This window comes from Monodelphis domestica, chromosome 2 (genome assembly GCF_027887165.1).
Source record: "Monodelphis domestica isolate mMonDom1 chromosome 2, mMonDom1.pri, whole genome shotgun sequence".
NCBI classification, from domain to species: Eukaryota; Metazoa; Chordata; class Mammalia; order Didelphimorphia; family Didelphidae; genus Monodelphis; species Monodelphis domestica.
Genome location: NC_077228.1, coordinates 72,278,023 through 72,301,011, shown reverse-complemented (window position 1 = coordinate 72,301,011; position 22,989 = coordinate 72,278,023). Strand labels below are relative to the sequence as shown.

The 22,989-nt window shown below is 36.6% G+C and overlaps 1 protein-coding gene across 1 annotated transcript in view; it reads right to left on the bottom strand.

Annotated features, from left to right (window-relative positions):
- Nucleotides 1–22,989, bottom strand: part of PAPPA2 (pappalysin 2) — a 451,060-nt gene that overhangs the window by 101,545 nt on the left and 326,526 nt on the right. Inside the window, exons 16-17 of the mRNA XM_001373611.4 lie at nucleotides 22,141–22,318; nucleotides 20,941–21,154 (exon numbers count right to left, since the gene is read on the bottom strand). Coding sequence (XP_001373648.2) covers nucleotides 20,941–21,154; nucleotides 22,141–22,318 — 392 coding nt within the window. The remainder of the gene's footprint in view (nucleotides 1–20,940; nucleotides 21,155–22,140; nucleotides 22,319–22,989) is intronic.

The following is a 22,989-nucleotide window of genomic DNA, read 5'->3' as shown; positions in this document are numbered from 1 at the left end:
TTTTACTCTTCCACATATTCTAGGATCCCATGACACTGACTTCATGCTGTTCCTTACATACGACATACTATCTCCTGATTTTAAGCCTTTTTATCTGCTATCCTATCTTCATCCTCATGTCTGCTTCTTAAATCCCACTCCTTCATTCCTACAGCTCAGTGACTTGTTACCTTCTATCTACTCTGTGTGTATCTATATATATATATATATATACATATATATATATCATGTATGCACATAGTTATTTGCATACTATTTCACCTATTGGAATGTAAGAATCTTGAGGTCAAGGGTTGTGTGTTTATCTCTTTGTATCTTTAGAACTTCAGTACATAATAAGCACCTAATAAATGCTTGTTTATTGATTGACAGGAGAGAAAATCTTTGGAGAACCAAGCACTTGAAGCACCCCTCTCAATGAGTGACAGTGATTTTCTGAGGGAGTCTAGAAAAAAGAACCTTGGTTTAAAAATGGTGAAGGAAAGAAGGCTGGATTTGGTGTCAGAGGCCCATAAGTTCATGACTTGGTACCACTTGGTATCTTTTTATACCTGTGTGACCTTGGGTGAGTCATTTCAGTTCTCTTAGCCTCAGTTCTCTGTAACAGGAAGAGTATGGACTAAATGATTTCCAACATTCCATTCATGATGTTCCTATGTAACCTTTAGATCTACCTCTAGCAGTTACTCTACTTGGCCTTTGAAATCTCTTATTGCTCAGATTTCAAGGGCCATCTATTTTCCTTGGGGGGATGAATGGGCTACAACCTCAAAAGAGAAAGAGAATGACACCATTGTTGCCCCTTCAGAAGAAGGGTGAGGTCCAGAATAATTAGAAATTAACTGAGTCTTTAATAAGATATCTGGAAGGGATGCTTTATAAGTTCATGACTAAAACACAATCAGTTTCTCTTATTGTGATAGGGTTCTAATTTTCTTATACCATATTTTTTCAGTAATTTTTGTGATTTAGAATAGAGAGATAGAAGTCAGAGCTATGATTTCAATGATTTGGGGAACTTCCAGATGTTCAAACTTCTACCAATGGTGAGTGATTTCTCTGCAACTTATGGTCTTAGGGAGTTAGAACCTCCCAGTGGAGGTTAAATTTAGAGTGACTCAACCACTACACATAAGATATGAGATTTGATCTTGGGACTTCCTGATTTTGAAGACCAGTTCTCTCTACCTCAAGTCAAGTTGGAATGTAGGACTAAAAAGCATTAAAACTCGTTTAATCACTTCATTTTACAAATGAAGAAACTGAAATCCTCAAAGATTAAATTACTTGCCCAATGTTGTATAGATTTTTAATAGTAGAGCCTTCTCCAACTCCTATCCTTTATATACTAGAAGAGATCTTCCATTCCCAGGGACTAAAACTGATGCTTACACACACACACACACACACACACACACACACACACACACACACACACACACACACACCTCTTCATCTTTACCTGAGGAAATTCTTTTCTCCTTTCCTGTTTCAACTTACATACCACCTAGTCTATGATGCCTTTGCTAATACCCTACCTAACTAGATATTATGGATCCTTCCTTTAACCTTATATACAACTGTGTTTGATCTTTCCTTTGAACTTAATTATTTTGTAAATTTTATTTTCCCCATTGTCACAAGGCATCTCTTTCAATAAAGAAAAAGGAAGAAAAGGAAAAAAATGGTTACATCAAGAAAAGTCTGATGTTATATCCCATTTTCTGTTCCTGTGAACTCCCACCCTTTACAAAGAAGAGAACTTTTTCACCACCTATCTTCTTTGAGACCAAGCTTGGTCATTTTATTTCCTCAGCATTTGTTTTTAAGTGTCTTCTGATTGCTGTTATTTCCATTTATGTCGTTGTAGTCATTGTATATATTGTTTTTCTTAGTTCTGCTTAATTCCATTTGCTTTTCTGTATTCATTATATCTGTTGCCTCTTACAGCACAATAATATTCCATTACAAATTGTACCACAATTTGTTTAGCCAATCAATGGGCAAATATTGTGTTTTTAATTCTTTGCTACCACATAAAAAGCTCCTAAAAATATTTTGTTGTGTATGGAGCCTTCCTTTTTGTCACTGATCTTTGTATATATGCCTATGCATGGAATATCTGGCATGGAATATAAGCAGTTTAATCACTTGCTTTACATAACTCCAAATTACTTTCCAGAATGTTTAGACCTATTAACAGCTCCACTAACAATGTATTCCTATGTCTGTCTTTCTACAACCTCTCAACACTGACTTCCCATATTCTGTCATCTTTGCCAAGTTCCTCAGATGCTCAATGAAACCTCAGGGATGTTTCTAATTTATATGTCTATTATGAGTGACTTGGCTCATTTTTTTTCTTGTCTAGTTGTTAATACATAGGGATTCTTCTTTTGAAAACTATGTTTTTCATATTCTTTGACCACTTGAGGTATTCTTTTCAATTCTTTGGAAATTGTTGTATATATGCCATGCCATTGCCACATAACAACACATAAAATATTGAAATTAAAAATACATTCCTTCCTTTGATTTGGGGAAAAGCTTGAGGTCATTAATGAAGACTTGTAGTTTCCCAAAAGGAATCCAATGGACAATGGAGAGTCATTGGAGACAGAGAGCTCCACTGGTATCTTTATGATGTCAGGAGAGAAGAAAGTCTTAAGCCTGTTGAGTGGATTGCTTATGGCCAACTTCTTGGAGGACAGGGACATGAGTCACAAAAAATAAGTACAGAGGGATGATCAGCAACCTTCATAGTTGGAGGAAAATCAAATCAGTGACATTACAGATCCATGAGAGAATTTTCTCTACTTTATTTTTGTTGTTGGGGTATAGCTTCTAAACAAGAAACTCATTTAAAAATTTTAAAAACTGTCTTCTTTTTTTTTCCATTTGTGCTTCCCTAACAGCTAACACATTACCTTACACAAAATGAGTACTTAATAAATATTTGTAAAATGGAATTACTGACAGCTGCCTTTAAGTTAGGACCTCAAGGTGCCTAATTAAGTAGCCAATGTATAAGATGAAAAGTAATCTCCATATAAATTTGTCTTTCTTTCTACATCGTCAGACACATATACTTTGAAATAACTAGTACAGTGGGGAAAAGGGAGAACAGCTGGTGCTACTGCTAATTAGCCTGGAAGAAGTCATTATAAAATGTGACAACACCTTGTAGGTGGTAACCTAACTAAATAACTTGCTGCAGAGAGGCCTATCTTAGTGAGCTGGGAAAAGCAGAATAATTCTGAAATTAAGGTAATTGTTGAATGAGCAGAAATAGAAAGAAAGTCAGGCAAAGAAAGCCTACTGAACTTGCCCTCTAACATAGAGATAAAAGTCAATTTGAAAAAGGTAGCCATGGTACGTGAAACAAACAAGCAAAGAAACAGAAAAGATGAGCAAGGCCAAAATAGGATATTCTTCATTGAATAATATGCCAAATACTGTTCATAAAGCTTGATTAAGAAGCTAAGCTAATGAACGAATGGAGGAGTGATGAGCAAGAATGTATATATTAAGAACCTTTAGGAGAAATGGTGCAAGGATGATTTCCATTTACCCTTTGATTTCTAGGTGGTGTATTGAATCTTCCAAATTTTAAAGTTACAGACTTGGCTTTACTTTATTGGAAATCAATAAGCCTTAGGGATACAGATAACATTTTGAGTCCAGTTGTATATGGAGTATGATAGATTTAGAAGATTTCTAACATTTATGAGAGCAGATGGAATTTGCTTCTCTCATTTGCATGGATGTATAACAGCTTCAAAGTATTATAGGTCACAAAATTATGAAATAGGATTCTACTGATTGAATTATTCCCACTGAATGCAAAGGTTTGGAGAACTACCATCCCCATTGTCAATGATGTATTTTCTGGGAGATTATCACCCAACTACCCATCCCTTCCATGAATGGCCAAATTTTTTATATCTTGCCCAACTCATTTGTCTATTCAAACAGTTGGAATCAGCTAACAAGATAAGAAATAGGTCTACCTTCATTTCACTTATTAGTATTTATACATGGATCACTGACTAAGATATGGAAGGGACCCTAGGCCAATCTCAACATTTTACAAATGAGAATATTGAATCCTGTAGAAGTTAAGTGCCTTGCCCAAAGTCCCATGGATCAAAGACAGAGCAAGGACCCAGATCCTCTGTTCTCAAATCTAGTGTTCTTCCCATGGTACTATTTATTAGTTGAGGGTTTTTTTTCCTTTTTTTTTCAGTTGAGTTTGTACATAAAGCTGATATTCCTTTTGTGAGGATTCTCCTGACTGAAGTCCTTCACACATAGTTCTCTACAACTTTAGAAGAGTGCTAAAGTCCCCTCTGATGGCTCAGTGCCTTGTTCCCCATCCCCACTCCCATCTTGGAAAGACACTTTATGCCTTTTTTACTCAGCACTGTAGTATAATAGGAAAGAGATACACTTGGAATTATAAAATTTGGATTCAAGACCAGGAAATTTTGGCAAGTTATTTTTCTGATTCATTTCTCTTATCTTTAAAATGAGACTAACATTCATAGAACCAACCTTCCAGAATTGTTGTGGGGAAGGTTTCTCATCCCATTATTTCCTCAGTGTGGGGAGGTCCCTATTGTGGAAAGTATACCTTTAGGACAACAATTCCATCTTGAATTTATAGCATTAGAAAGCTGCTTAGGGGCACAAGGGGTTGAGTGATTTGCCAAGAACCACAGAGTTAATATGTGTCAGAGGTGGGATTTGAACCTACATCTTTATGACTTAGGGACAAATTCTTTATCACAATACAATGCTGCATCTTTATAAGCCTTTAGATTGCTATAGAAATTTGAAACATTTTCATTGTTTTTTTTAATGTTTTATCCCTGAACAAATAACCCAGATATGTTGTCCCCAAATACTTCCAAATAAAGGCAGAAACTTGGCTTAGCTTCTTGAATGTCTTCCTTCCACCTAATCTCCATTTGCTTTTGCTACATATTCAGAATGCCATGTTTTGACTTTTAGTGTCATTACTTTATTTAGTAGAAAGTTTCACTGTTATAATGAATTTTTAGTTTCCTCTAAGCTTGAAGAAACTGCAATACATTCATAAAATGAGAAGGAAGATAGAACAGTAAATTATACATTTTTAAGTGAAATATAAAATTATAGTTATAGAGAAAGTGCCAAACTGTGGTGATAGGTGATTCCTTATTCTGGAACTCCCCATACTAATTAAAGCCCAGTCTCTATGCCAAATATCACATATAAATACCTCCAAATTAATATTTTAAAAAACTAATTCAGATCCTAGTATTGGAGAGAGTAGGAAGAGAAAGAGAAGGAGGAGAAGGAGGAGGAGGAGGAGGAGGAGGAGGAGGAGAAGAATTATGTATTAAATAAATCTAAACTCAACCTTATATTCAAGAGTCTGAACAATCATTCACTAAGACAATTTTTCAGGTTTATCTCATTCTCCCTTCCTTCATGTATTTTATAGACCAGTAAAAATCAGACTATGCCAAGGGTATATTCCTTTTTTTTTCCTGCCTCCCTGTCTTTGCCTGGAAAGTACTTCCCCTTTACACTTGGTAAATCCTCCCTTACAATCTCAACTTGATAAAATTCAACACAACTCAAAGACTGTCTCAGCTATCATTTCCTCTGTGTCTTTCTGGTCTTCCCTGATACCCATCAAAAATTGTCTCTTTATCCTTTGTATACAAAACAAAGTGTGCTTCTTTAAATGAATAATGAATGAATGAATTAGAAAATTGAAGCCCTTAGACTGGAAGAAGTAGATGAAGCATAGGCTCCATCATTCCTACTCTGGGAAAAAGAATCCCTCCTTTGCTATCCCTGTATAGCACATTTTTAACATAAGGAATAGGGACAAAATGAATGATTAAATAAAATACAATGTTCTGAAATGGTAGCAAATTTTAGGAAGGATATTGATAAATTGAAAAAGCATCTTCTTAGACTAAGTGTTCTAAACCATTTTTGAATCAAGGGAACCATTAGCAGCCAATCTGTTAAAGCATATACTGTATCTCAAAATCATGTATTTATATAATTAAAGTAAATGCCAAATTTCAGTTAGAGATTAGTGAAAATAAAAGTGTATTTTTCCCATCCAAGTTCAGGGACCCCCTGAAATATATCCACAGAGCTCTGTGGACACTAGGTTAAGAACTTCTCATCTAGAAGATGGTGATAACATTGATAAAAGGCATCTAGGTCATGCCTCATGAATTGGGAAATTGAGGAAGACAAGAGTCAAGGAGTTTAACAATAGTTGCCTTCAGGAATTTGAGGGAGTGCTACATTCAACTTCTGCTAAACCCCAGTGAGAGGGAGAAGAAGGAAGAAGAGGAGGAGGAGAGGGAGGGAGAGAAAGAAGAGGAGGAAATTATGAATAAAAAATTTAGATTTAATATGAGGGAAAACTTCCTAATATTTACAGCTATCCAGAAAATGGAATAAAATCATTGGAGATCTTCCTCCAATGGATGACTCCTTATCTTGTGTACTAGAGGGGATCCTAAAAGACTGCTGAGATGCCTTCCAGATCTTATATTCTATAAATTAACACTAGGGATACATTAGTGCATATATTTACATTTATATATTTATATATCAAATACAGATAGATATTTCGCAGTTGTCAAAACTAGAAAATGGGAATGATAATGGCACTTACTTTCCAAGGTAGTTGTGAAAATCATATGAGATGATATTTATAAAATGCTGGGGCAGCAATACATATAATTGGTGCTTAATAAATGCTAATTTCCTTCCTTTCATATATATATGAAAAATCAGTCAATAAACATTTATTAGGCATGTATGTGCTATGCACTGTGCTAAACACTGGGAATACAAAAAGAGTCAAAAGATTATCTTTTCCCTCAAGGAGCTCACTATATAATAAGGAAGACAACAGGCAAACAAGTATATACAAATAAGCTATAAATAGAATTAACAGGAAATAATTAAAAGAGGGATGGCAGTAGAATTAAGAGAAATTGGGAAAGATTTCTATAAAAGGTGGGACTTTAGTTGACTTGAAGGAAACTTGATTCTGTAAGTGATAGGGAGCTATTGAGGGTTTATTGAGTAGGAACTGACATGATCAGATCAGTAGTAGTGGTAGTCTCTTGGTGACCTAGAATGACAATTGTCTTTGTGCATTGTCATCTATTGATGTACCCTCATGTGGCTTTGAAGTCCAAAGACAGAGGCGCACAGTCTGTGGCACATGGGGCCTGGGACGCCAGTTGTTACGGGAGGTGCGACTGTGGCCTGTTGTTGGCATTCACGCCCACCTGCAAGACGTCGACCTCGTTCATCTTCAAAAGTGGTGGTGGCAAGGTGAATGTGGGTTTGCCAGCTGCTTCTGACAGAGGCAGCGATTTCTAGTTGCTTTGGTGCGATGCCAGCCCACTTCAAGTTGGACTTTAGCTGATCCTTGAATCTTTTCTTTGGTCGGCCTTGTTTCCTGAGTCCAGCTGACAGTTCACCATAGAATACCTGTCTTGGTATTCGCTGTGGGTCCATGAGGAGGACGTGTCCAGACCATCGTAGCTGGGTTTGGAGGACCATGACTTCGATGCTGATGGAGTTGGCTCTGTCGAGGACTTCCTGATTGGTGATTCGGTCCTGCCATCAGATCCTCATGATTGACCGGAGGGAGCGTTGGTGGAATTGCTCCAGCTGTTTCATGTGCTTCCGGTACAGTGTCCATGTCTCACAACCATTCAGGAGCGAGCTGAGGACCACTGCGTTGTACACTTTGAGCTTCGTTGCAGTGCTTACACCTCTGTGTTGGAGGACTTTGCAGCACAGCCTCCCGAGTGCCTGGCTGGCCTTTTGGATCCTGGCATTGATCTCGTGGTCTAGGGACCCGTCGTTGACAATGGTGCTGCCCAGGTACTTGAAAGTGTTGACGTTAGAAAGCTGTGTGCCGTCGATTGTAATGCACGGCTGGTTAGTTGGCCTCCCTGGTGCAGGTTGCAACAGCACCTCTGTTTTGCTGAGGCTGATAGTCAGGCCAAACAGTTTTGTTGCAGTGGAGAACCTGTCCACAATGGTTTGGAGATGATTTTCTTGGTGGGCCATGAAAGCACAATCTTCTGCAAAGAGAGCTTCCAGGATGAGTCTCTGTTGTCTTTGTTTTTGCAGTCAGACGGCGAAGGTCAAATAGTGAGCCATCTAGTCGGTATTTGATGTAGACGCCCAGGTCTAGATCCATCACAGCATGTCGTAATATTTGGGTGAAAAATAGGTTGAATAGTACTGGAGCAAGAACACAGCCTTGTTTCACACCATTGGAGATGTTGAAGCGATCGGAAGTCTCTCCACCAGATAAGACTTCCCCTGTCATGTCGACATGAAAGACCTGGATCAGTTTGACGAATTTTGCTGGGCAACCAAGCTTGCTGAGGATCACCCACAATGCATCCCTGTTCACTGTGTCGAATGCCTTTGTCAGGTCTATGAAGACAATGTAGAGACTCAGGTTCTGCTCAAGGCATTTTTCCTGCATTTGTCTCACTGTGAAGACCATGTCAATGGTGCTGTGATCTGGTCGGAAGCCACACTGTGATTCAGGCAGGTTCTTCTCTGAAACAGATGACAGGAGTCTGTTGAGTATAACACAGGTGAGGATCATTCCAGCAGTGGAGAGTAGTGAGATGCCTCTGTAGTTGTCACAGGCTACTCGTGCGCCTTTGTTCTTGTATAGGACTACGATGGAGGCATCTCTGCGTTCTGGGAGCATGCCTTCCTCTTCCCATATGCTGGTCAGCACTACGTGGAATGCCTGGAGTGCCTTTCCATTTAAGGCCTTGTACACCTCGGTTGGGATCCTGTCTTTACTGAGTGCCTTGCCTGCACTCATTTGTTTAATGGCTTTTTGGACTTCCTCTATTGAAGGAGGGACATCAAGTTGTTCAATGGTGCAGTTTTGGGGGATCTGGTCAAGGACGCTTTGGTCGACTGAAGAGGGTCAGTTGAGAAGCTGACTGAAGTGTTCTTTCCACCTGTTGCTGATGCCTTTTTTATCTTTTATGAGAGTGTCACTGTCAGAGGATAGCAAGGGAGTGGTGGTGGGTTTTAATGGCCCATAGACAGTCTTGAGGGCACTGAAAAATTGTTTGTAATTTTTTGTATCAGCAAGCGCTGGATATCTTCTGCCTTTTTTTCCCACCATTGGTCTTGCATCTTCCTGATCTCACACTGTGCCGTGGCTTGGAGAGACTTGAATCTGTCCTTTTTAGGAGCAGAGTTTGGGTTATTTGCCACTCTGTAAAGGCTTTGTTCTTTTTGCTCAATAGGTCTTCAATAGCAGTGTTGTTCTCGTCGAACCAGTCCTGGTGGTTGCATTGTTTGGGGCCTAGGACTGCCTTTGATGTTTCCTTCACTGTGTCTCTGAACTGGTTCCATTTCTCGGTTGAGCTTCCAGTGAGGGGTGTATGGGGTGTTCAGGGAGGGGTAGTATCTCTGGTATGGTCAGATCAGTACTTCAGGGGGAAACAAACAAACAAAAAAATCTTTGATGACTGAATGGAGGAATGATTGGAGTGAAAAGAGAGAGACACAAAACAAGTGTACCATCCAGTAGGCTATTGAAATAGTCCAAGCTGAAGGTGATGAAGGTCTTTATCATGGTGGTGGTAGTGTCAGAGGAGAGAAAGGGACATATTTGAGAGATGTTTCAAAGGGGAAATTACTAGACAATGGCAACAAATTGGATTTTGGAAGTGATAGTGAGGAGTTGAGAGAGACACCTAGGTTGTGATACTAGGAAACTAGGAGGATAGTGGTGCCCTCAACAGTAATAAGAAATTTTGTGTGTGAAGGAGATTTACCCTTGCCCCTGTATAATTTTCATAAAATCTAAGATTTAAAAAATTTTGAGAGAAATTTCAGGAAAAGATGCTTGCTAAGTCCTTGAATCAAGAAAGTGAACTGTTTGTAGAAAGCGCCATAAAGATACCTACACCACATTACAAGATCCAGAATGGGATGTAATTGATTGAACTGAAGGGGGTTGAACATATCATTTATTCTAAATGTAAACTCTTATGCCAAAGGGGACTGCCCCATAATTGGTTTTTGTCAATGTGCCTAGCAAACATTAGTTTTGCTCTCTCTCTCTTCTATTTCCCACTTATCTCTAACTATTGTAGTTTCCTCTTAGAAAGTGCAATATTGTATGCATCTTTAGCTAGAAGATCTTTAGAGTTATAAGGTAGTTATGTCAAATGATTCACTGGGGAGACTAATGTCCCAAAGAATCACAAGGGGAGTTGTGAAAATAGGATTAACTCTCCCCTTACCTATTTTAGCTAATCAAATCAAGAACCTAAAGTACTTCTACTTACCATTAAGTATTAGAGTTCATGAGTCACTTACTAGAGTAAATTCAAACCTCCAAAGGTCACTCTCCCACCCCCAATTGGGCAGAGCTAGGCAAATTGGAAGACTACCATTGGTTTTTGTGAAGAAGAGGGAGTGAAAGGAAGTAGCATGGAAAAAGAAGTATAAAAGAAGAGACCAACATGATCTAGCATTCATTCCATTCCTAGCATTTGGACTGAGTGACTGAGATCCCTGCCTTGGCTTTGGAGGAGGCTGCATTGGTAGAACTCTGGTTCAAGAAATTACCGGAACTTCTGGCTAAGGATTGCTAGGAAATCCACATGGAGACAAGGGACTTGGGGAAACCCTTCCAGGTCTGAGCCAGACTTCACCAGAGAATGGCTGGTAGGCTTGTTAGAATCTGCCTCTTTATCTACATTTTTCCACTTCTATTCTTTCCTCCTCTTTGTAAATAAAGTTGCTAAAATTCATTTTGATTTAAGTTACAATATTTTTAAATTGGCGACCACAATATTACTTTATAATTCTCATATTTAGTCATAAAAACTTGAATTTAAATTTTACACTACTTTCTGGGGTTGCACAAGTGATATGATCTCCTGTTGACTACCTGCATACCTGGAATGAGTCTGAACTTGACTTGGAGGCAAGGATTATATGAAGGAAATCATTGGGTGAATTGGGTCACAAAGATAGAATGGTAGCCAGAAAAAGGCAGCAATAGAGTCAAGAGATCACAAGGCAGAGAGAAGAAGGGCAGATGTCCCCTATACTACCCCCTGGATTGCCTCCCTGGGTAGCCTAGGCAAAATAGAAAGCCACAGTTGGCTCCTAAAAAGTGATGTGTGAGAATTAGTGAGTAGAGAAAAAGTTTGATAAACTGAGGCAAGAGATTTCTCTCTTTTCTCTTTTGTGTTTGTTGCTGGATGGACTTCCCTGTGAGTGGGTTAGGGGGCCCTAATGGTGGTCACAGAATAGTAAGCTAAATGGAGTAGCAAGGAAAGTAACATACATATCTGTCATATTTTCTACCTTTTACCCCTATTGCTTTTATTTGATGAATTTATTAATTTATGGCCAGTCTCATAAATTCCATTGTTACATTTGGAAGAGGGGAGTATTTGGATAAAAGATAATGAGTTCACTTTTGGACATGTTGAGTTTAAATGTCTACTGGACATCAATTTGAGATACCTGAGAAGTAGTTGGAGATCTGAGATCAGAGGTCAACACAGAGGTTAGGGTGGCATGGATAGATTTAGATTTGAGAATCATCAGCTTAGAGATAATGATTAAATTTTGGGGAAGCAAAGAGTTAATGAAGTAGTTTGCAAGATTAGAAAAGGGACCAGGGCAAAATACTATGAGATATCTATGGTTACTAGAGAATATGTAAATACATATTGTTGTACATCTGTGTGTATCCTCCAAATGCTTATCTGTTTGTATACTTTGATGAGGAAGGATGGGTATAGATGTTCTGAAGCAACAAGTTTAGACAAGTAAGATCTCAAAGGTAGTTGGATCCCATGCTTTAAAAAAAAAATCATCTTTTATTCTTTGTTGGGTGTCAGAAGAAGCAGAATAGAAAAAAAACGTCTTTTTCTTCTTCATCTAAGAGAAAAGAATTAGAAGCAGTAGATAAAAGTTGACCAGAGACAGGATTAATCAGCATGCATTCATTAAGTGGCTGCTATGTGCCAGGCACTAAACTAAAGACTGAGGGTGTAAAAATAGGCAAAAATAGCCCTAGACCTCCAGGAACAAATGAGAAACACAACACCCAAATGAACAGCATAACCATAGGCTAAGAGTGACTTTGAAAGGGCATATTAAGGGACAGTCTAGCAGCTAGAGAGGAAAAAAATGAACTATTTAGGCTCAGTATGTAGACTAAGTCAAGCCCTTGGGCTCCTTCTCATGGAGATTTTCAAACAAAAGCTGGATGGCTACTTGTTGGGGCAAAGGCAGAGGAATTCTTATTCAGGTACAGTTTGAACTAAGCAGCCTCTGAGATCCCTTCCAAATCCCAAATACTGTGAGCTGGTAAGATTTGCTCTTGGCAGACATGGATGTAGCTATAAATTCTCTTTTTAAAGAGCAAAAACCTTAGAAGAAGCTTTGAACTCCACATACCCACTGTTATGACTTGTGTTCATTCTCCTGGGCTTGCTTAGTTTCATCTCTTATGTCCAGAGATGTCCAGAGGGACCTTTCAGGCTCCATTTCTAAAACCCTGGAATCGCCACACTGACAGAGGAATGAGGCTTACATAGTTCATAAGGTAAACCTAAACATCCAGTGACAGTGATTTACATCCAACTTCCAAGCCTCTGATTACCTAATCCATGGCCTGCTATGTAAACGGGAGTAAACCAAGATTTAATCAGTTTACACAGTGTATAGTAAATAATTTGATCTCTCCTCAGTAGGGTGCTTGCAAATGTAAATGTTTAATCCAAATCTAAGGCTGACAGAGTGATTCAAGCACCCACTTTCTCAGCCAGCAAAGCTGTATCAACAAATGGCCCTCACATGTCCTGGCCTTGTGGTGGGAAAAACGAGGACAAGCTAGGGAATGATATCTGCCCTTGTGCCCATTTGCTCACCTGAATGGCAATGCCAGAATGCCACGCCAGTGCTTAGAAAAGGACCCAAAGTTCCAATAACAATTTCTTCGTCCTAGGCTGTACTCTATCTACCCTGTAGCCCTTCTGTCTCCTGAAATCTCCCCTTGCCACACAGTGGTAGGATTGGTATTTCAGGTGGTTTCAGTGAGCGGGTGAAAAGTAATGGAAAAAGGGAAAAAGAATGGAGAAATGCCAACTTCAGTATAAGAGAAATAACTTTTTAAACTTAGAACTTCTTTAGAATAGATGGCATATATGCAAATCAAATGCAAAACATACACAAATTTGATATGTTCACATGAGCCAATGGCATTCCTATCTCTTTTTGGCATGGGCATTGTACCCCTAGAAACCCAGCAAACTATTATCAGGGAAACTCCTTTGCTTCCTTACATGTTTGTGACTCCTAACCCAAAACATCTGATAACTCCTATAAGACCCTGAGAGGATTATCCTCCTTGGATTGTCTTTTAGATTTAAGAAGGCCTGAGAGATGAATCTCCAGGCTATGCCTCAATTCCATCAGGGTGTATCTCAGACATCCATAGATCTCCTAAACTATGTGGGTCACCCCCTATGTCTCCAGGCAGACCTGGTCAGATGACCAAACCCCCCACTGAATGCTGGAGTGTTTGCCACTTTAGAGCCACCATGACACAACATCACATCTACACTGTTGTAGAGTATAAAATCCCCAGAATTGATGTCATAAGGGGGACAGCTTTTCCATTCATGCTATCCTCCAAAGGAATGGCTCTCTACCTTGCTGTTCCACCTTGCTTTCCTCCTGGCCATTATCAACATTACTTTCTAAATTAATAAATTTCCTCTTTTTATTTTTAAGCCAAGTTTTGTAGTCTTGCATTCTTGCTAAAGGTATCCTTCACAAATGGGGGGGGGGTGGTTCACATTTTCTCCATTTGGGTGTAGTGCCTGGGGGAAAGAAATGGTAGAAAATACTGCTCTAGAGAAAGTTGTCTCCTATAGATTTTTGATTAACAAATTTTTGAGAAAATAGCTCTACTTTCAACAAGTATCAAGGGCCTACTATGTGCCAGACACTCTCCAAAGTTCTGGACAAACAGAAAGTCCCTACCCTCACCATTTATTAAAGAGACAACATACAAATAGCTAGGTACAGGGATACACACAGGATAAATTAGAGATTATCCCAGTTATTAGCATTAAGGGGGATAGAAAAAGACTTCTTGGAGAAGGTGGAATTTTTTGTTGAAATATGATGGAACTCAGGGAAGTCAAGAGACAGATAAATACAAATAGCATTCCATGAATTATGAGCAGTTCATTAAAATGCATGCAGTTGAGGGATGGAGCAACTTATTTGAGGAATAAGGAGGGCAACAACAATCCTAGAGTAATTGGAGAGGAATAAAGTGTGAGAAAAATGGAAAGGTAGGAAGGAAATATGTTGTGATGGACTTAATTTTTTTTAATTTTCCAATTACCTGTCAGTATAATTTTCAACATGACGAGCTTTTAAAAATCCAAAATTTTATATTTGATCCTGAAGCTAATAGCCAGCTATTGGTGTTTATTGAATAGATAAACTTTGATAACTGACTAAAAGATAGATGTGAGAAGAGAGAGGATTTACGTACTGTGAATGACAATGAAAAGAGGGCCAACATCTAACATTGTAATCAAAGGACCAATATTTATAACCCAGTTCTAGGACTTACTTAGCCTTTGTGATTTTGGGTAAGTCACTTAAAAGCACCCATCTTCCTCATTTGTAAAATGAAAGGATATATATATATATATATATATATATATATATATATATATATATATATATATATATACATATATAAATTCTAACTGGAGGATCAGGAAGGATATTTTGTAGGAAGTAGCACACTTGAACTGAGCCTTGAAATCAACTTCTTCAAAGTCACACTTCTGTCTTCCTCTCTCTCTCTCTCTCTCTCTCTCTCTCTCTCTCTCTCTCTCTCTCTCTCTCTCTCTCTCTCTTTCTCCTCCTCCCCAGAACTTTATGTATAAAATTAGAATGAAAATACTTATAGTCCCTATCTAACAAGATGGTTGTCAGGTAGTTGTGCAAAAGGAGGGACTCCAGAATGCCAGGCAGGGAAAACAGTGAGTTAAGTTGATCAGTTGTGATCAGTTGGTTTGGAGTGGAATTTATGAATGGAGGTAATGTGAAATCTATCCAGAAAGGTAGATAGGAATCAAATTATGAAGAATTTTTTATGACAAAGAGGGGAATTTGTATTTCCTTCTAGAGTCTTGAATATAAAGAAGGAAACTATAAGTAAATTAGGTGAACACAGAATAGTATACATGTCAGATCTTTGGGAAAGGAAAGCTTTTACGACCAAGAAAGAGTTAGAAAGAAATCACAAAATGTAAAATAAATAATTTTGATTAGATCAAATTAAAAAGTTTTTGTACTAACAAAACCAATGCAACCAAAATTAGAAGGGAAGAAACAAATTGGGAAATAATCTTCATAACAAAAACCTCTGACAAAGGTCTAATTACTCAAATTTATAAAGAGCTAAATCAATTGTACAAAAAAAAAAACAAGCCATTCTCCAACTGATAAATGGGCAAGGGACATGAATAGGCAATTTTGAAAGAAATCAAAACTATTAATAAGCACATGAAAAAGTGTTCAAAATCTCTTATAATTGGAGAGATGCAAATAAAAACAACTCTGAGGTATCATCTCACATCTAGCAGATTGGCTAACATGACAGCAAAGGAAAATAATGAATGCTGGAGGGGATGTCGCAAAATTGGGGCATTAATGCACTGCTGGTGGAGTTGTGAATTGATCCAACCATTCTGGAGGGCAATTTGGAACTATGCCCAAAGGGTGATAAAAGACTGTCTGCCCTTTGATCCAGCCATAGCACTGCAGGGTTTGTACCCCAAAGAGATAATAAGGAAAAAGACATGTACAAGAATATTCATAGCTGCACTCTTTATGGTGGCCCAAAATTGGAAAACGAGGGGATGCCCTTCAATTGGGGAATGGCTGAACAAATTGTGGTATATGTTGGTGATGGAATACTATTGTGCTCAAAGGAATAATAAAGTGGAGGAATTCCATGGAGACTGGAACAACCTCCAGGAATTGATGCAGAGTGAAAGGAGCAGAACCAGGAGAAAATTATACACAGAGACGGATACACTGTGGTACAATCGAATGTAATGGACTTCCCCGTTAGTGGCAATGCAGTGATCCTGAACAACTTGGAGGGATTTATGAGAAAAAGCACTATCCACATTCAGAGGAAAAACTGGGGGGGCAGAAACACAGAAGAAAAACAACTGAATTTTGAATGCATGGGTAGAGGGTTTATGACTGGGGATGTAGACTCTAAATGAACATCCTAATGTAAACACCAGCAACATGGAAATGGGTTCTGATCAAGGACACATGTAATACCCAGTGAAATTACACATGAGTTTCAGTAAGATGGGGGGAGGGGAGGGAGGAAAAGAATATGATTTTTGTAACCAAGGAATAATGTTCTAAATTGACTAAATAAAATTTCCCACAAAAATAGAACTGGGAGGTGGAAGAGTGTCAGAATGGTCAATTCAGTTTAATTTAACAAACATTTTTTAAAATTCTTAATATGAAACAGGAACTGTGTTAGATTCTAGAGCCAAAAATAGGAAAACCAAATAATTCTTGCCCAGAAGGAGCTTACATTGGAGGTATGAGGATAAATTAATAATGTGCATAGAAATAAATAAAAAAAAATTAGGAAGTAAAAGATATAAAGAGAGATCAGAAAAGAACTATAAATATATTTGTTGAGGGAGAAGACACTAAAATTTTGGATAATCAGAGTCCAGAGAGAAAAAATAATATCTGTCTTGAATATTGAAGCAACAACTAATCACTGTTATATAATGTATTGAGGTTCCCAAAGCTATTTGCACACATATTCACATTTCAAAAGATCATAGTTTCAGAGGTAGAAATAGAAGGGATATTAGAGGCTAGAGAGTACAAATCACTCACTTTACAAAGGTTAAGAGAAGTATGCAATCCTCACATCAATTCTAGAAAGTAGAAATTATATTTACCTCTATTTTACATATCAGAAAACTGAAGTAAGAAAAGTTAAGTGACTTGTTCAAGGTCACAGAGCTAGTACATATATGCAGAGGGAATCACAACCAGGTCTTCTTGATTCACAGTCTGCTATTTTTAATTCTACCCTATGCTGCCTCCAAAGAAATATAAAGAATTCAAAGACAGAATCCAAAATACCTTAGACTTGGAGTTGTAAGTTCTGGAATCAAGCCTTGGTTTTACCAATTTTGGCTATGTGACAATGAGCAGTTCACTTACACTATCAAGGCTTCAGTTTTCTCCTCTATTAAATTTGAATAATTAACATACTATAATTATATTAAAAATAAGACAACCAAAGTCACATGATTTTATTAATAGATACAGAAAAGCCTTAGTAATGTGCAACACTGATTTATGATTTAAATATAGAAGGATTTTTAAAATGATAAAAATATCCTTCTAAAACAAAAAGATAGCATTATCTATGATAGGGAATTACTAAAACCCAATAAACCCAAGACGAAAGATATTTTTACTTTGGTAAAATTTACATTTTCCTAAAGTAATTTGACAGTTCTAAAGATGATAACAATAGTATTGAGACAAGAGAAAGTAATTAAATACATAAAGATAAGTAAAAAAAGAAAATACTCCTTTTTTGCTGATGACATGATAGTTTACTTAGAAATCCTCAGAAACTGGCAGACAGTAATGGTCAAAAATTAAGAATTCATAAAAGCATCAAGTTACAAAAGAAATCCACAAAAGTGTTTCTATAGATAGCAATTACAAATTCTAGGAGGCAATAATCAAACAGGAGGTAATACTCAAAATATTTATATCAAAAGACATAAAATATTTGACCATTGGTCTACCAAACCAAACCTAATAGTTGAAAAAATAAAATTACAAAATATTCCTTAAAGAAAAAAAGAACAAGGGGTAGCTAGGTGGCTTAATCAATAGGGAACCAAGTCTGGATATGGGAGGTCCTGGGTTCAAATTTGATCTCAGACATTTCCTAGCTGTGTGATCTTGAAATTAACTTAACCACAGTTGCCTAGCCCTTAAACTCTTCTGTCTTGGAACTAATATTAGTATTGACTGTAAAATGGAAGGTAAGGCTTTTTAAAAAAATAATTTATGAATATAAAAATGACAAGTAACTAGAGAAATATTCAGTGCTCATGGCTGGACTGTGTCAATATGATAAAAATGTCAATACCACCAAAATCAAATTACAGATTTAGTGCCATATAAAACTATCAAGAGGATAACAAAATAATATGGAGCAACAAAATAACATCTAGAATATAAAGAGAAGTTATAGAAAAAAAGGATAAAGAAGGATATCATGGGCAAACTTCAAATTATATAAAAAAATCAGTCATCAAGACTTTAGTAAGAATTAAAAAATACAAATGTAACTGATTAGAAGACTCAGAAATAATTCAGTATTTAGTAAACTTAATAACTTAGTATTTAATAAGCCTGAAAATATAAATTATCTAGGGTTCTCTATTAAACTAGAATTTCTGGGACTGCTGGAAAACAGTATGACAGAAATCACCAGTATCTTATATCATATACCAGAATGCTCTCAAAATGGATACATACCCAGAATATTAAAGACATGCCATAAACAAACTTGAAGGAAACCATATCATATATATTTTACATTTATGATGAGAAGATGAATCCTTAACAAATAGAAAATAGAGGCAATAACAAAAATGAGATAGATACTTTTGATTACATAAAATTTTTAAAATTCAGTGTGAATGAAATTAAAGGAATTAGGATAAGGAGGGAAGAGGTTGACCAAGAAAAATCTTTTTTATTGAATATCTTTTTCTGAAAGTCTCTTATTTACGCAACTCACAAAAATGTTTTTAAAAATTAATTCCCCACTAGATAAGGAAGATAGTGAGGAAAAATTAGTTCTCAAAAGTAGTGCAAACTATTAACAACCATATTAAAAATACATAAATAAAGACAGCTTGAAGTTACTGGTACAAAGCTGGTGGTAAAGCAAAGAAGAACTAAATTCAAAAGTCGCCTCTAATACACAATGGCTATATGATGTTGGGTAAATAATTTTTAAATAGTTTAATAATAAGTAACTTCTAAATATTCTATAAAAATTTATTTGATTATAAATTACAGAGAAGTTGTCAATCTGCATCAGAAGAAATTTTTTTTCTTTGGGAAGTTCCTAAGGCCAATGAAATAATAGATGCAGTCTCAATTTCCTAATGTCTATGAAAGAAGTTTTCATATAAATATCTATATGTGAAATACAAGTTAAAACAACTATGAGATTTTACTTCACCAATCAATTGGCAAAGATGACAAAAGGGAGGCATTATTTGCTTAAGGAGTTGTGAAGAGACATTATTGGTGGGAATTGGTTCATCCATTCTGGAAAGTAATTTGACATTATCTTAAAAAAATTTAGAAATGCCCATACCATTTGTTTCAAATCCCACTGCCACATATGTACCAAGGAGATCACTGACAAAAACAAACAAAAAAATGGCCCCGTATACATCAAAATATTTATATCACTTTTTGTAGTAGTGGACAATTAGAAACAAAGTAGATAGCCATCAATTGGGGAGTAACTAAATAAATTGTGCTATGTAAAAATAATGGAATGTTACTGTGCTGGGAGAAATTATGAATATGATACAGACAGAAACTCTGAATTGATTGAAAGTGAAGTAATAAGAACAAGGAATATAACATATAAGACAATAATGTAAGGCAGCAGAAAAACAACAAAATAAGCAAAACTGGGAAATTAGCAAGATCAAGCTTAATTTCAAAGAAGAGATATGAGAAGGAACCTTTCCCTGAGTCTTCATAGAGATGGTCCACTATAGGTATGGATTATTACATAAATATTATATTTTTACATGTATTTTATATATTTTACTTTTTTATTTGTTCTATGGAATGGATCTCTGGAAGAAGGAAGGAATACATTGAAAAATATTGTTGATAAAAGATTAAGTATTAATATATTGTATTATTGTATTTATTGTAATTATTGTATTCTAATAACTCTGTAAAGGTGAGCTATTATAATTTTACTAACATTATATAAGATATATACAGAAAGAAATATTGATTAAAATATGATTATTCATCTTTCTGTCATGATTTGGATATATTAGATATATCTATATTAATTTCCATATCTACATGTCTATACTCTTCTCATCTGTTCCAGATGATCTCTCTAATAGGAAGGGATATTATAGATATATATGCATACACACATCCATATATACACATCTACACACAAGTAAACACATATATCCATTATATATCCATATACGCTTTTAGTATATATTTGTTCAAGGTGATTTTCCTGACAGATAAGTATGGAAATAGAAAGATAGATAAATAGATAGATAGATAGATAGATAGATAGATGGATGGATGGATGGATAGATACATAGATACATAGAGGCATAGATACATATACAGATACATAGGCAGACATAAATATATAGATAGATACATAGAGACATAGATACATACATAGATACACAGATACATAGATGCATAGATGGATAGGCATAAATAGATAGACAGATTGATACATACAAACATGCACAGATAGATAGATAGATAGATAGATAGATAGATAGATAGATAGATAGATAGATAGATAGATAATCCCATCTCTACCTGTCAGGGAGATAATCTTGAATGAATGGTTATAAATCCAAGGGATAAACGAATCATCTTTCAAAGTCCTCTCTAAAACTATGGTTTAAAATTTTGTGAATGGGACCATGGGAAGACAATATAAGGACAAGAATAATGGCTGTTAATGGAGCAACTTACTTTCTGGGCTTGTTTTCTGTACTTTCGGCCACATAGTATCCAGGTTCACATTGATATCGGCAGATGGACCCCACATCATGATTTCCCTGGAGGCAGCGGGGCAGTAGCAGGTTGGCATTAGGTATGACAGGGGGAACATCACACTCCAATTTGCAGTAAGCTTCTGGGAGAGACCAAAGCCCATCCTCAAGACAGGTCAACCACTGGTTCATTCCTAACTCCAGGAAACATAAAAGAGAGAAAACTCAAATAGAGAGCTGTAGAAATCCATAGTGATTAAAAGAGTGGCATCCTGGGGAGGCACATAACCTCTTTGGAAAAGGAAACAATGGAAATAACATCAAGGTCAATAAGATTTCTTCAAGTGCTGTAGTCCTTAAAAAATAAGAATCTAATTATCAGGATGCTACTGAAAGTCATAACTAAGGTGCAGCTTGCAGTATATAGTTCCAAGATACTAAATTGTAGAGGATGATAAGATAAGAGCATTTGAATTCTTTCAGAAGTCTAAAAACAATTGATTTAAAAACAACAAAGTACTTAACTGTGCAGCAATAATTAGTTGAAATAGGAAGCCACCAGATGGCCTGCTTTCATCTTACCCCATTCTGTTACTATATTCTAGGTGAGTTTTTCTTTACTTTGTATGAGCTCTGCTCACTCATTCCCTACTTCTACTTCATTGAATGGGTCCTAAAAATGTGATTTGAAAGCATTCTCATGCTTTCCCCAAACACAAAAATTGCTAGGTTTAGCTCGGGAATAGACTCATTTACACAATCCTTTTGTAGATTAAAAACTTTATCTTATTACAGATAGAGTGCCTATTTTTATTTTACTTATGAAAGATTAACTTTTGGGGGTGAGCATTTGCTTAGGACAACCTTTACCACACTTTCTTCAATAATAATCATTGTTGGAGTCATTGACTAAATCAAGAAAAGGATGAGATTTCGAATTGATTCTGGCCTTAAAGAAATAAAGAAGAGGAGAACCTTCTCATTAATGGGGATCTAAAATATTATTAGAGAAACATCAGAAAACATGCAACAGGGACTTGGAAGCAGAGAAAGGGGAAGAAAACAGAACATGATGGCAGGAAGGGGGGAATGCAGCAATAAGGGAATAAAATTCAGGGAATTTCTGAGTCTTAAATTCCAGGATGATAAAGTGTTTATGTCAATTCCAAGTTGATGATACCTTGAAGTTTGGCTGGTGAGATACAGGAGAAAGAACAACGTTTTAGAAAGGCAGTTCCTTCCAGGCAGGAGAAGCTTGCATAGGACACATGTGACTGGTCAGGAACACCACAATCAAGGGGGACACAGCTGATGGCTTGGTCCCAGCACCCAGAGGAACATGTGAGCAGAATCTCCTTCTAAAGAGAACAAATTAAAAAGACAATTAGGACAATCCTCAAGCTTGACAAAAAATCTAAAACGAGAAGTCTTGGGTTCTCTAATCATCCCAAACTGAAAATATTAATAAAATTGTATTAACACAAGCCCTACCTTAATAGAACCATAATACTAATGAATAATCAATGATAGAGACCTTGCAAAACACCTATATTGTCTCACAGTCCTAATATTTCAAAAAATGCCTCAGAATCTTAGATTCACAGACTCTGCAATTTAGGAAAAGTAATTAATAATAATATAATCTCAAAAGCAATGATAACTACCATTTTTTACTACTTAAGTTATGCAATATGAATTATATTACAAATATAATCTCATTTGATGCCCACAACAGTCATGGGAGGTAGGTGTTAATCCCCATTTTACAGATGAGGAGATTGAGACACAGAGGAAACGAAATGACTTGACCATGGTCACACATCTAGTTAGTATGTGACACAGGTTTTGATCTGAACTTGAAGAAATCCAGAGAAGCTAGGAGGCAGAGATGAAGAGAAACAGAATTACAAGCATGACGGATAACGAGAGAAAGTATCTGAAGCTGAGATGAAGTGTCTTATTCATGGAAAAGTCAGGAGGACAATGTCATTGGATCAAAAATACATGTACAAGAGTAAAGACAGAAGGG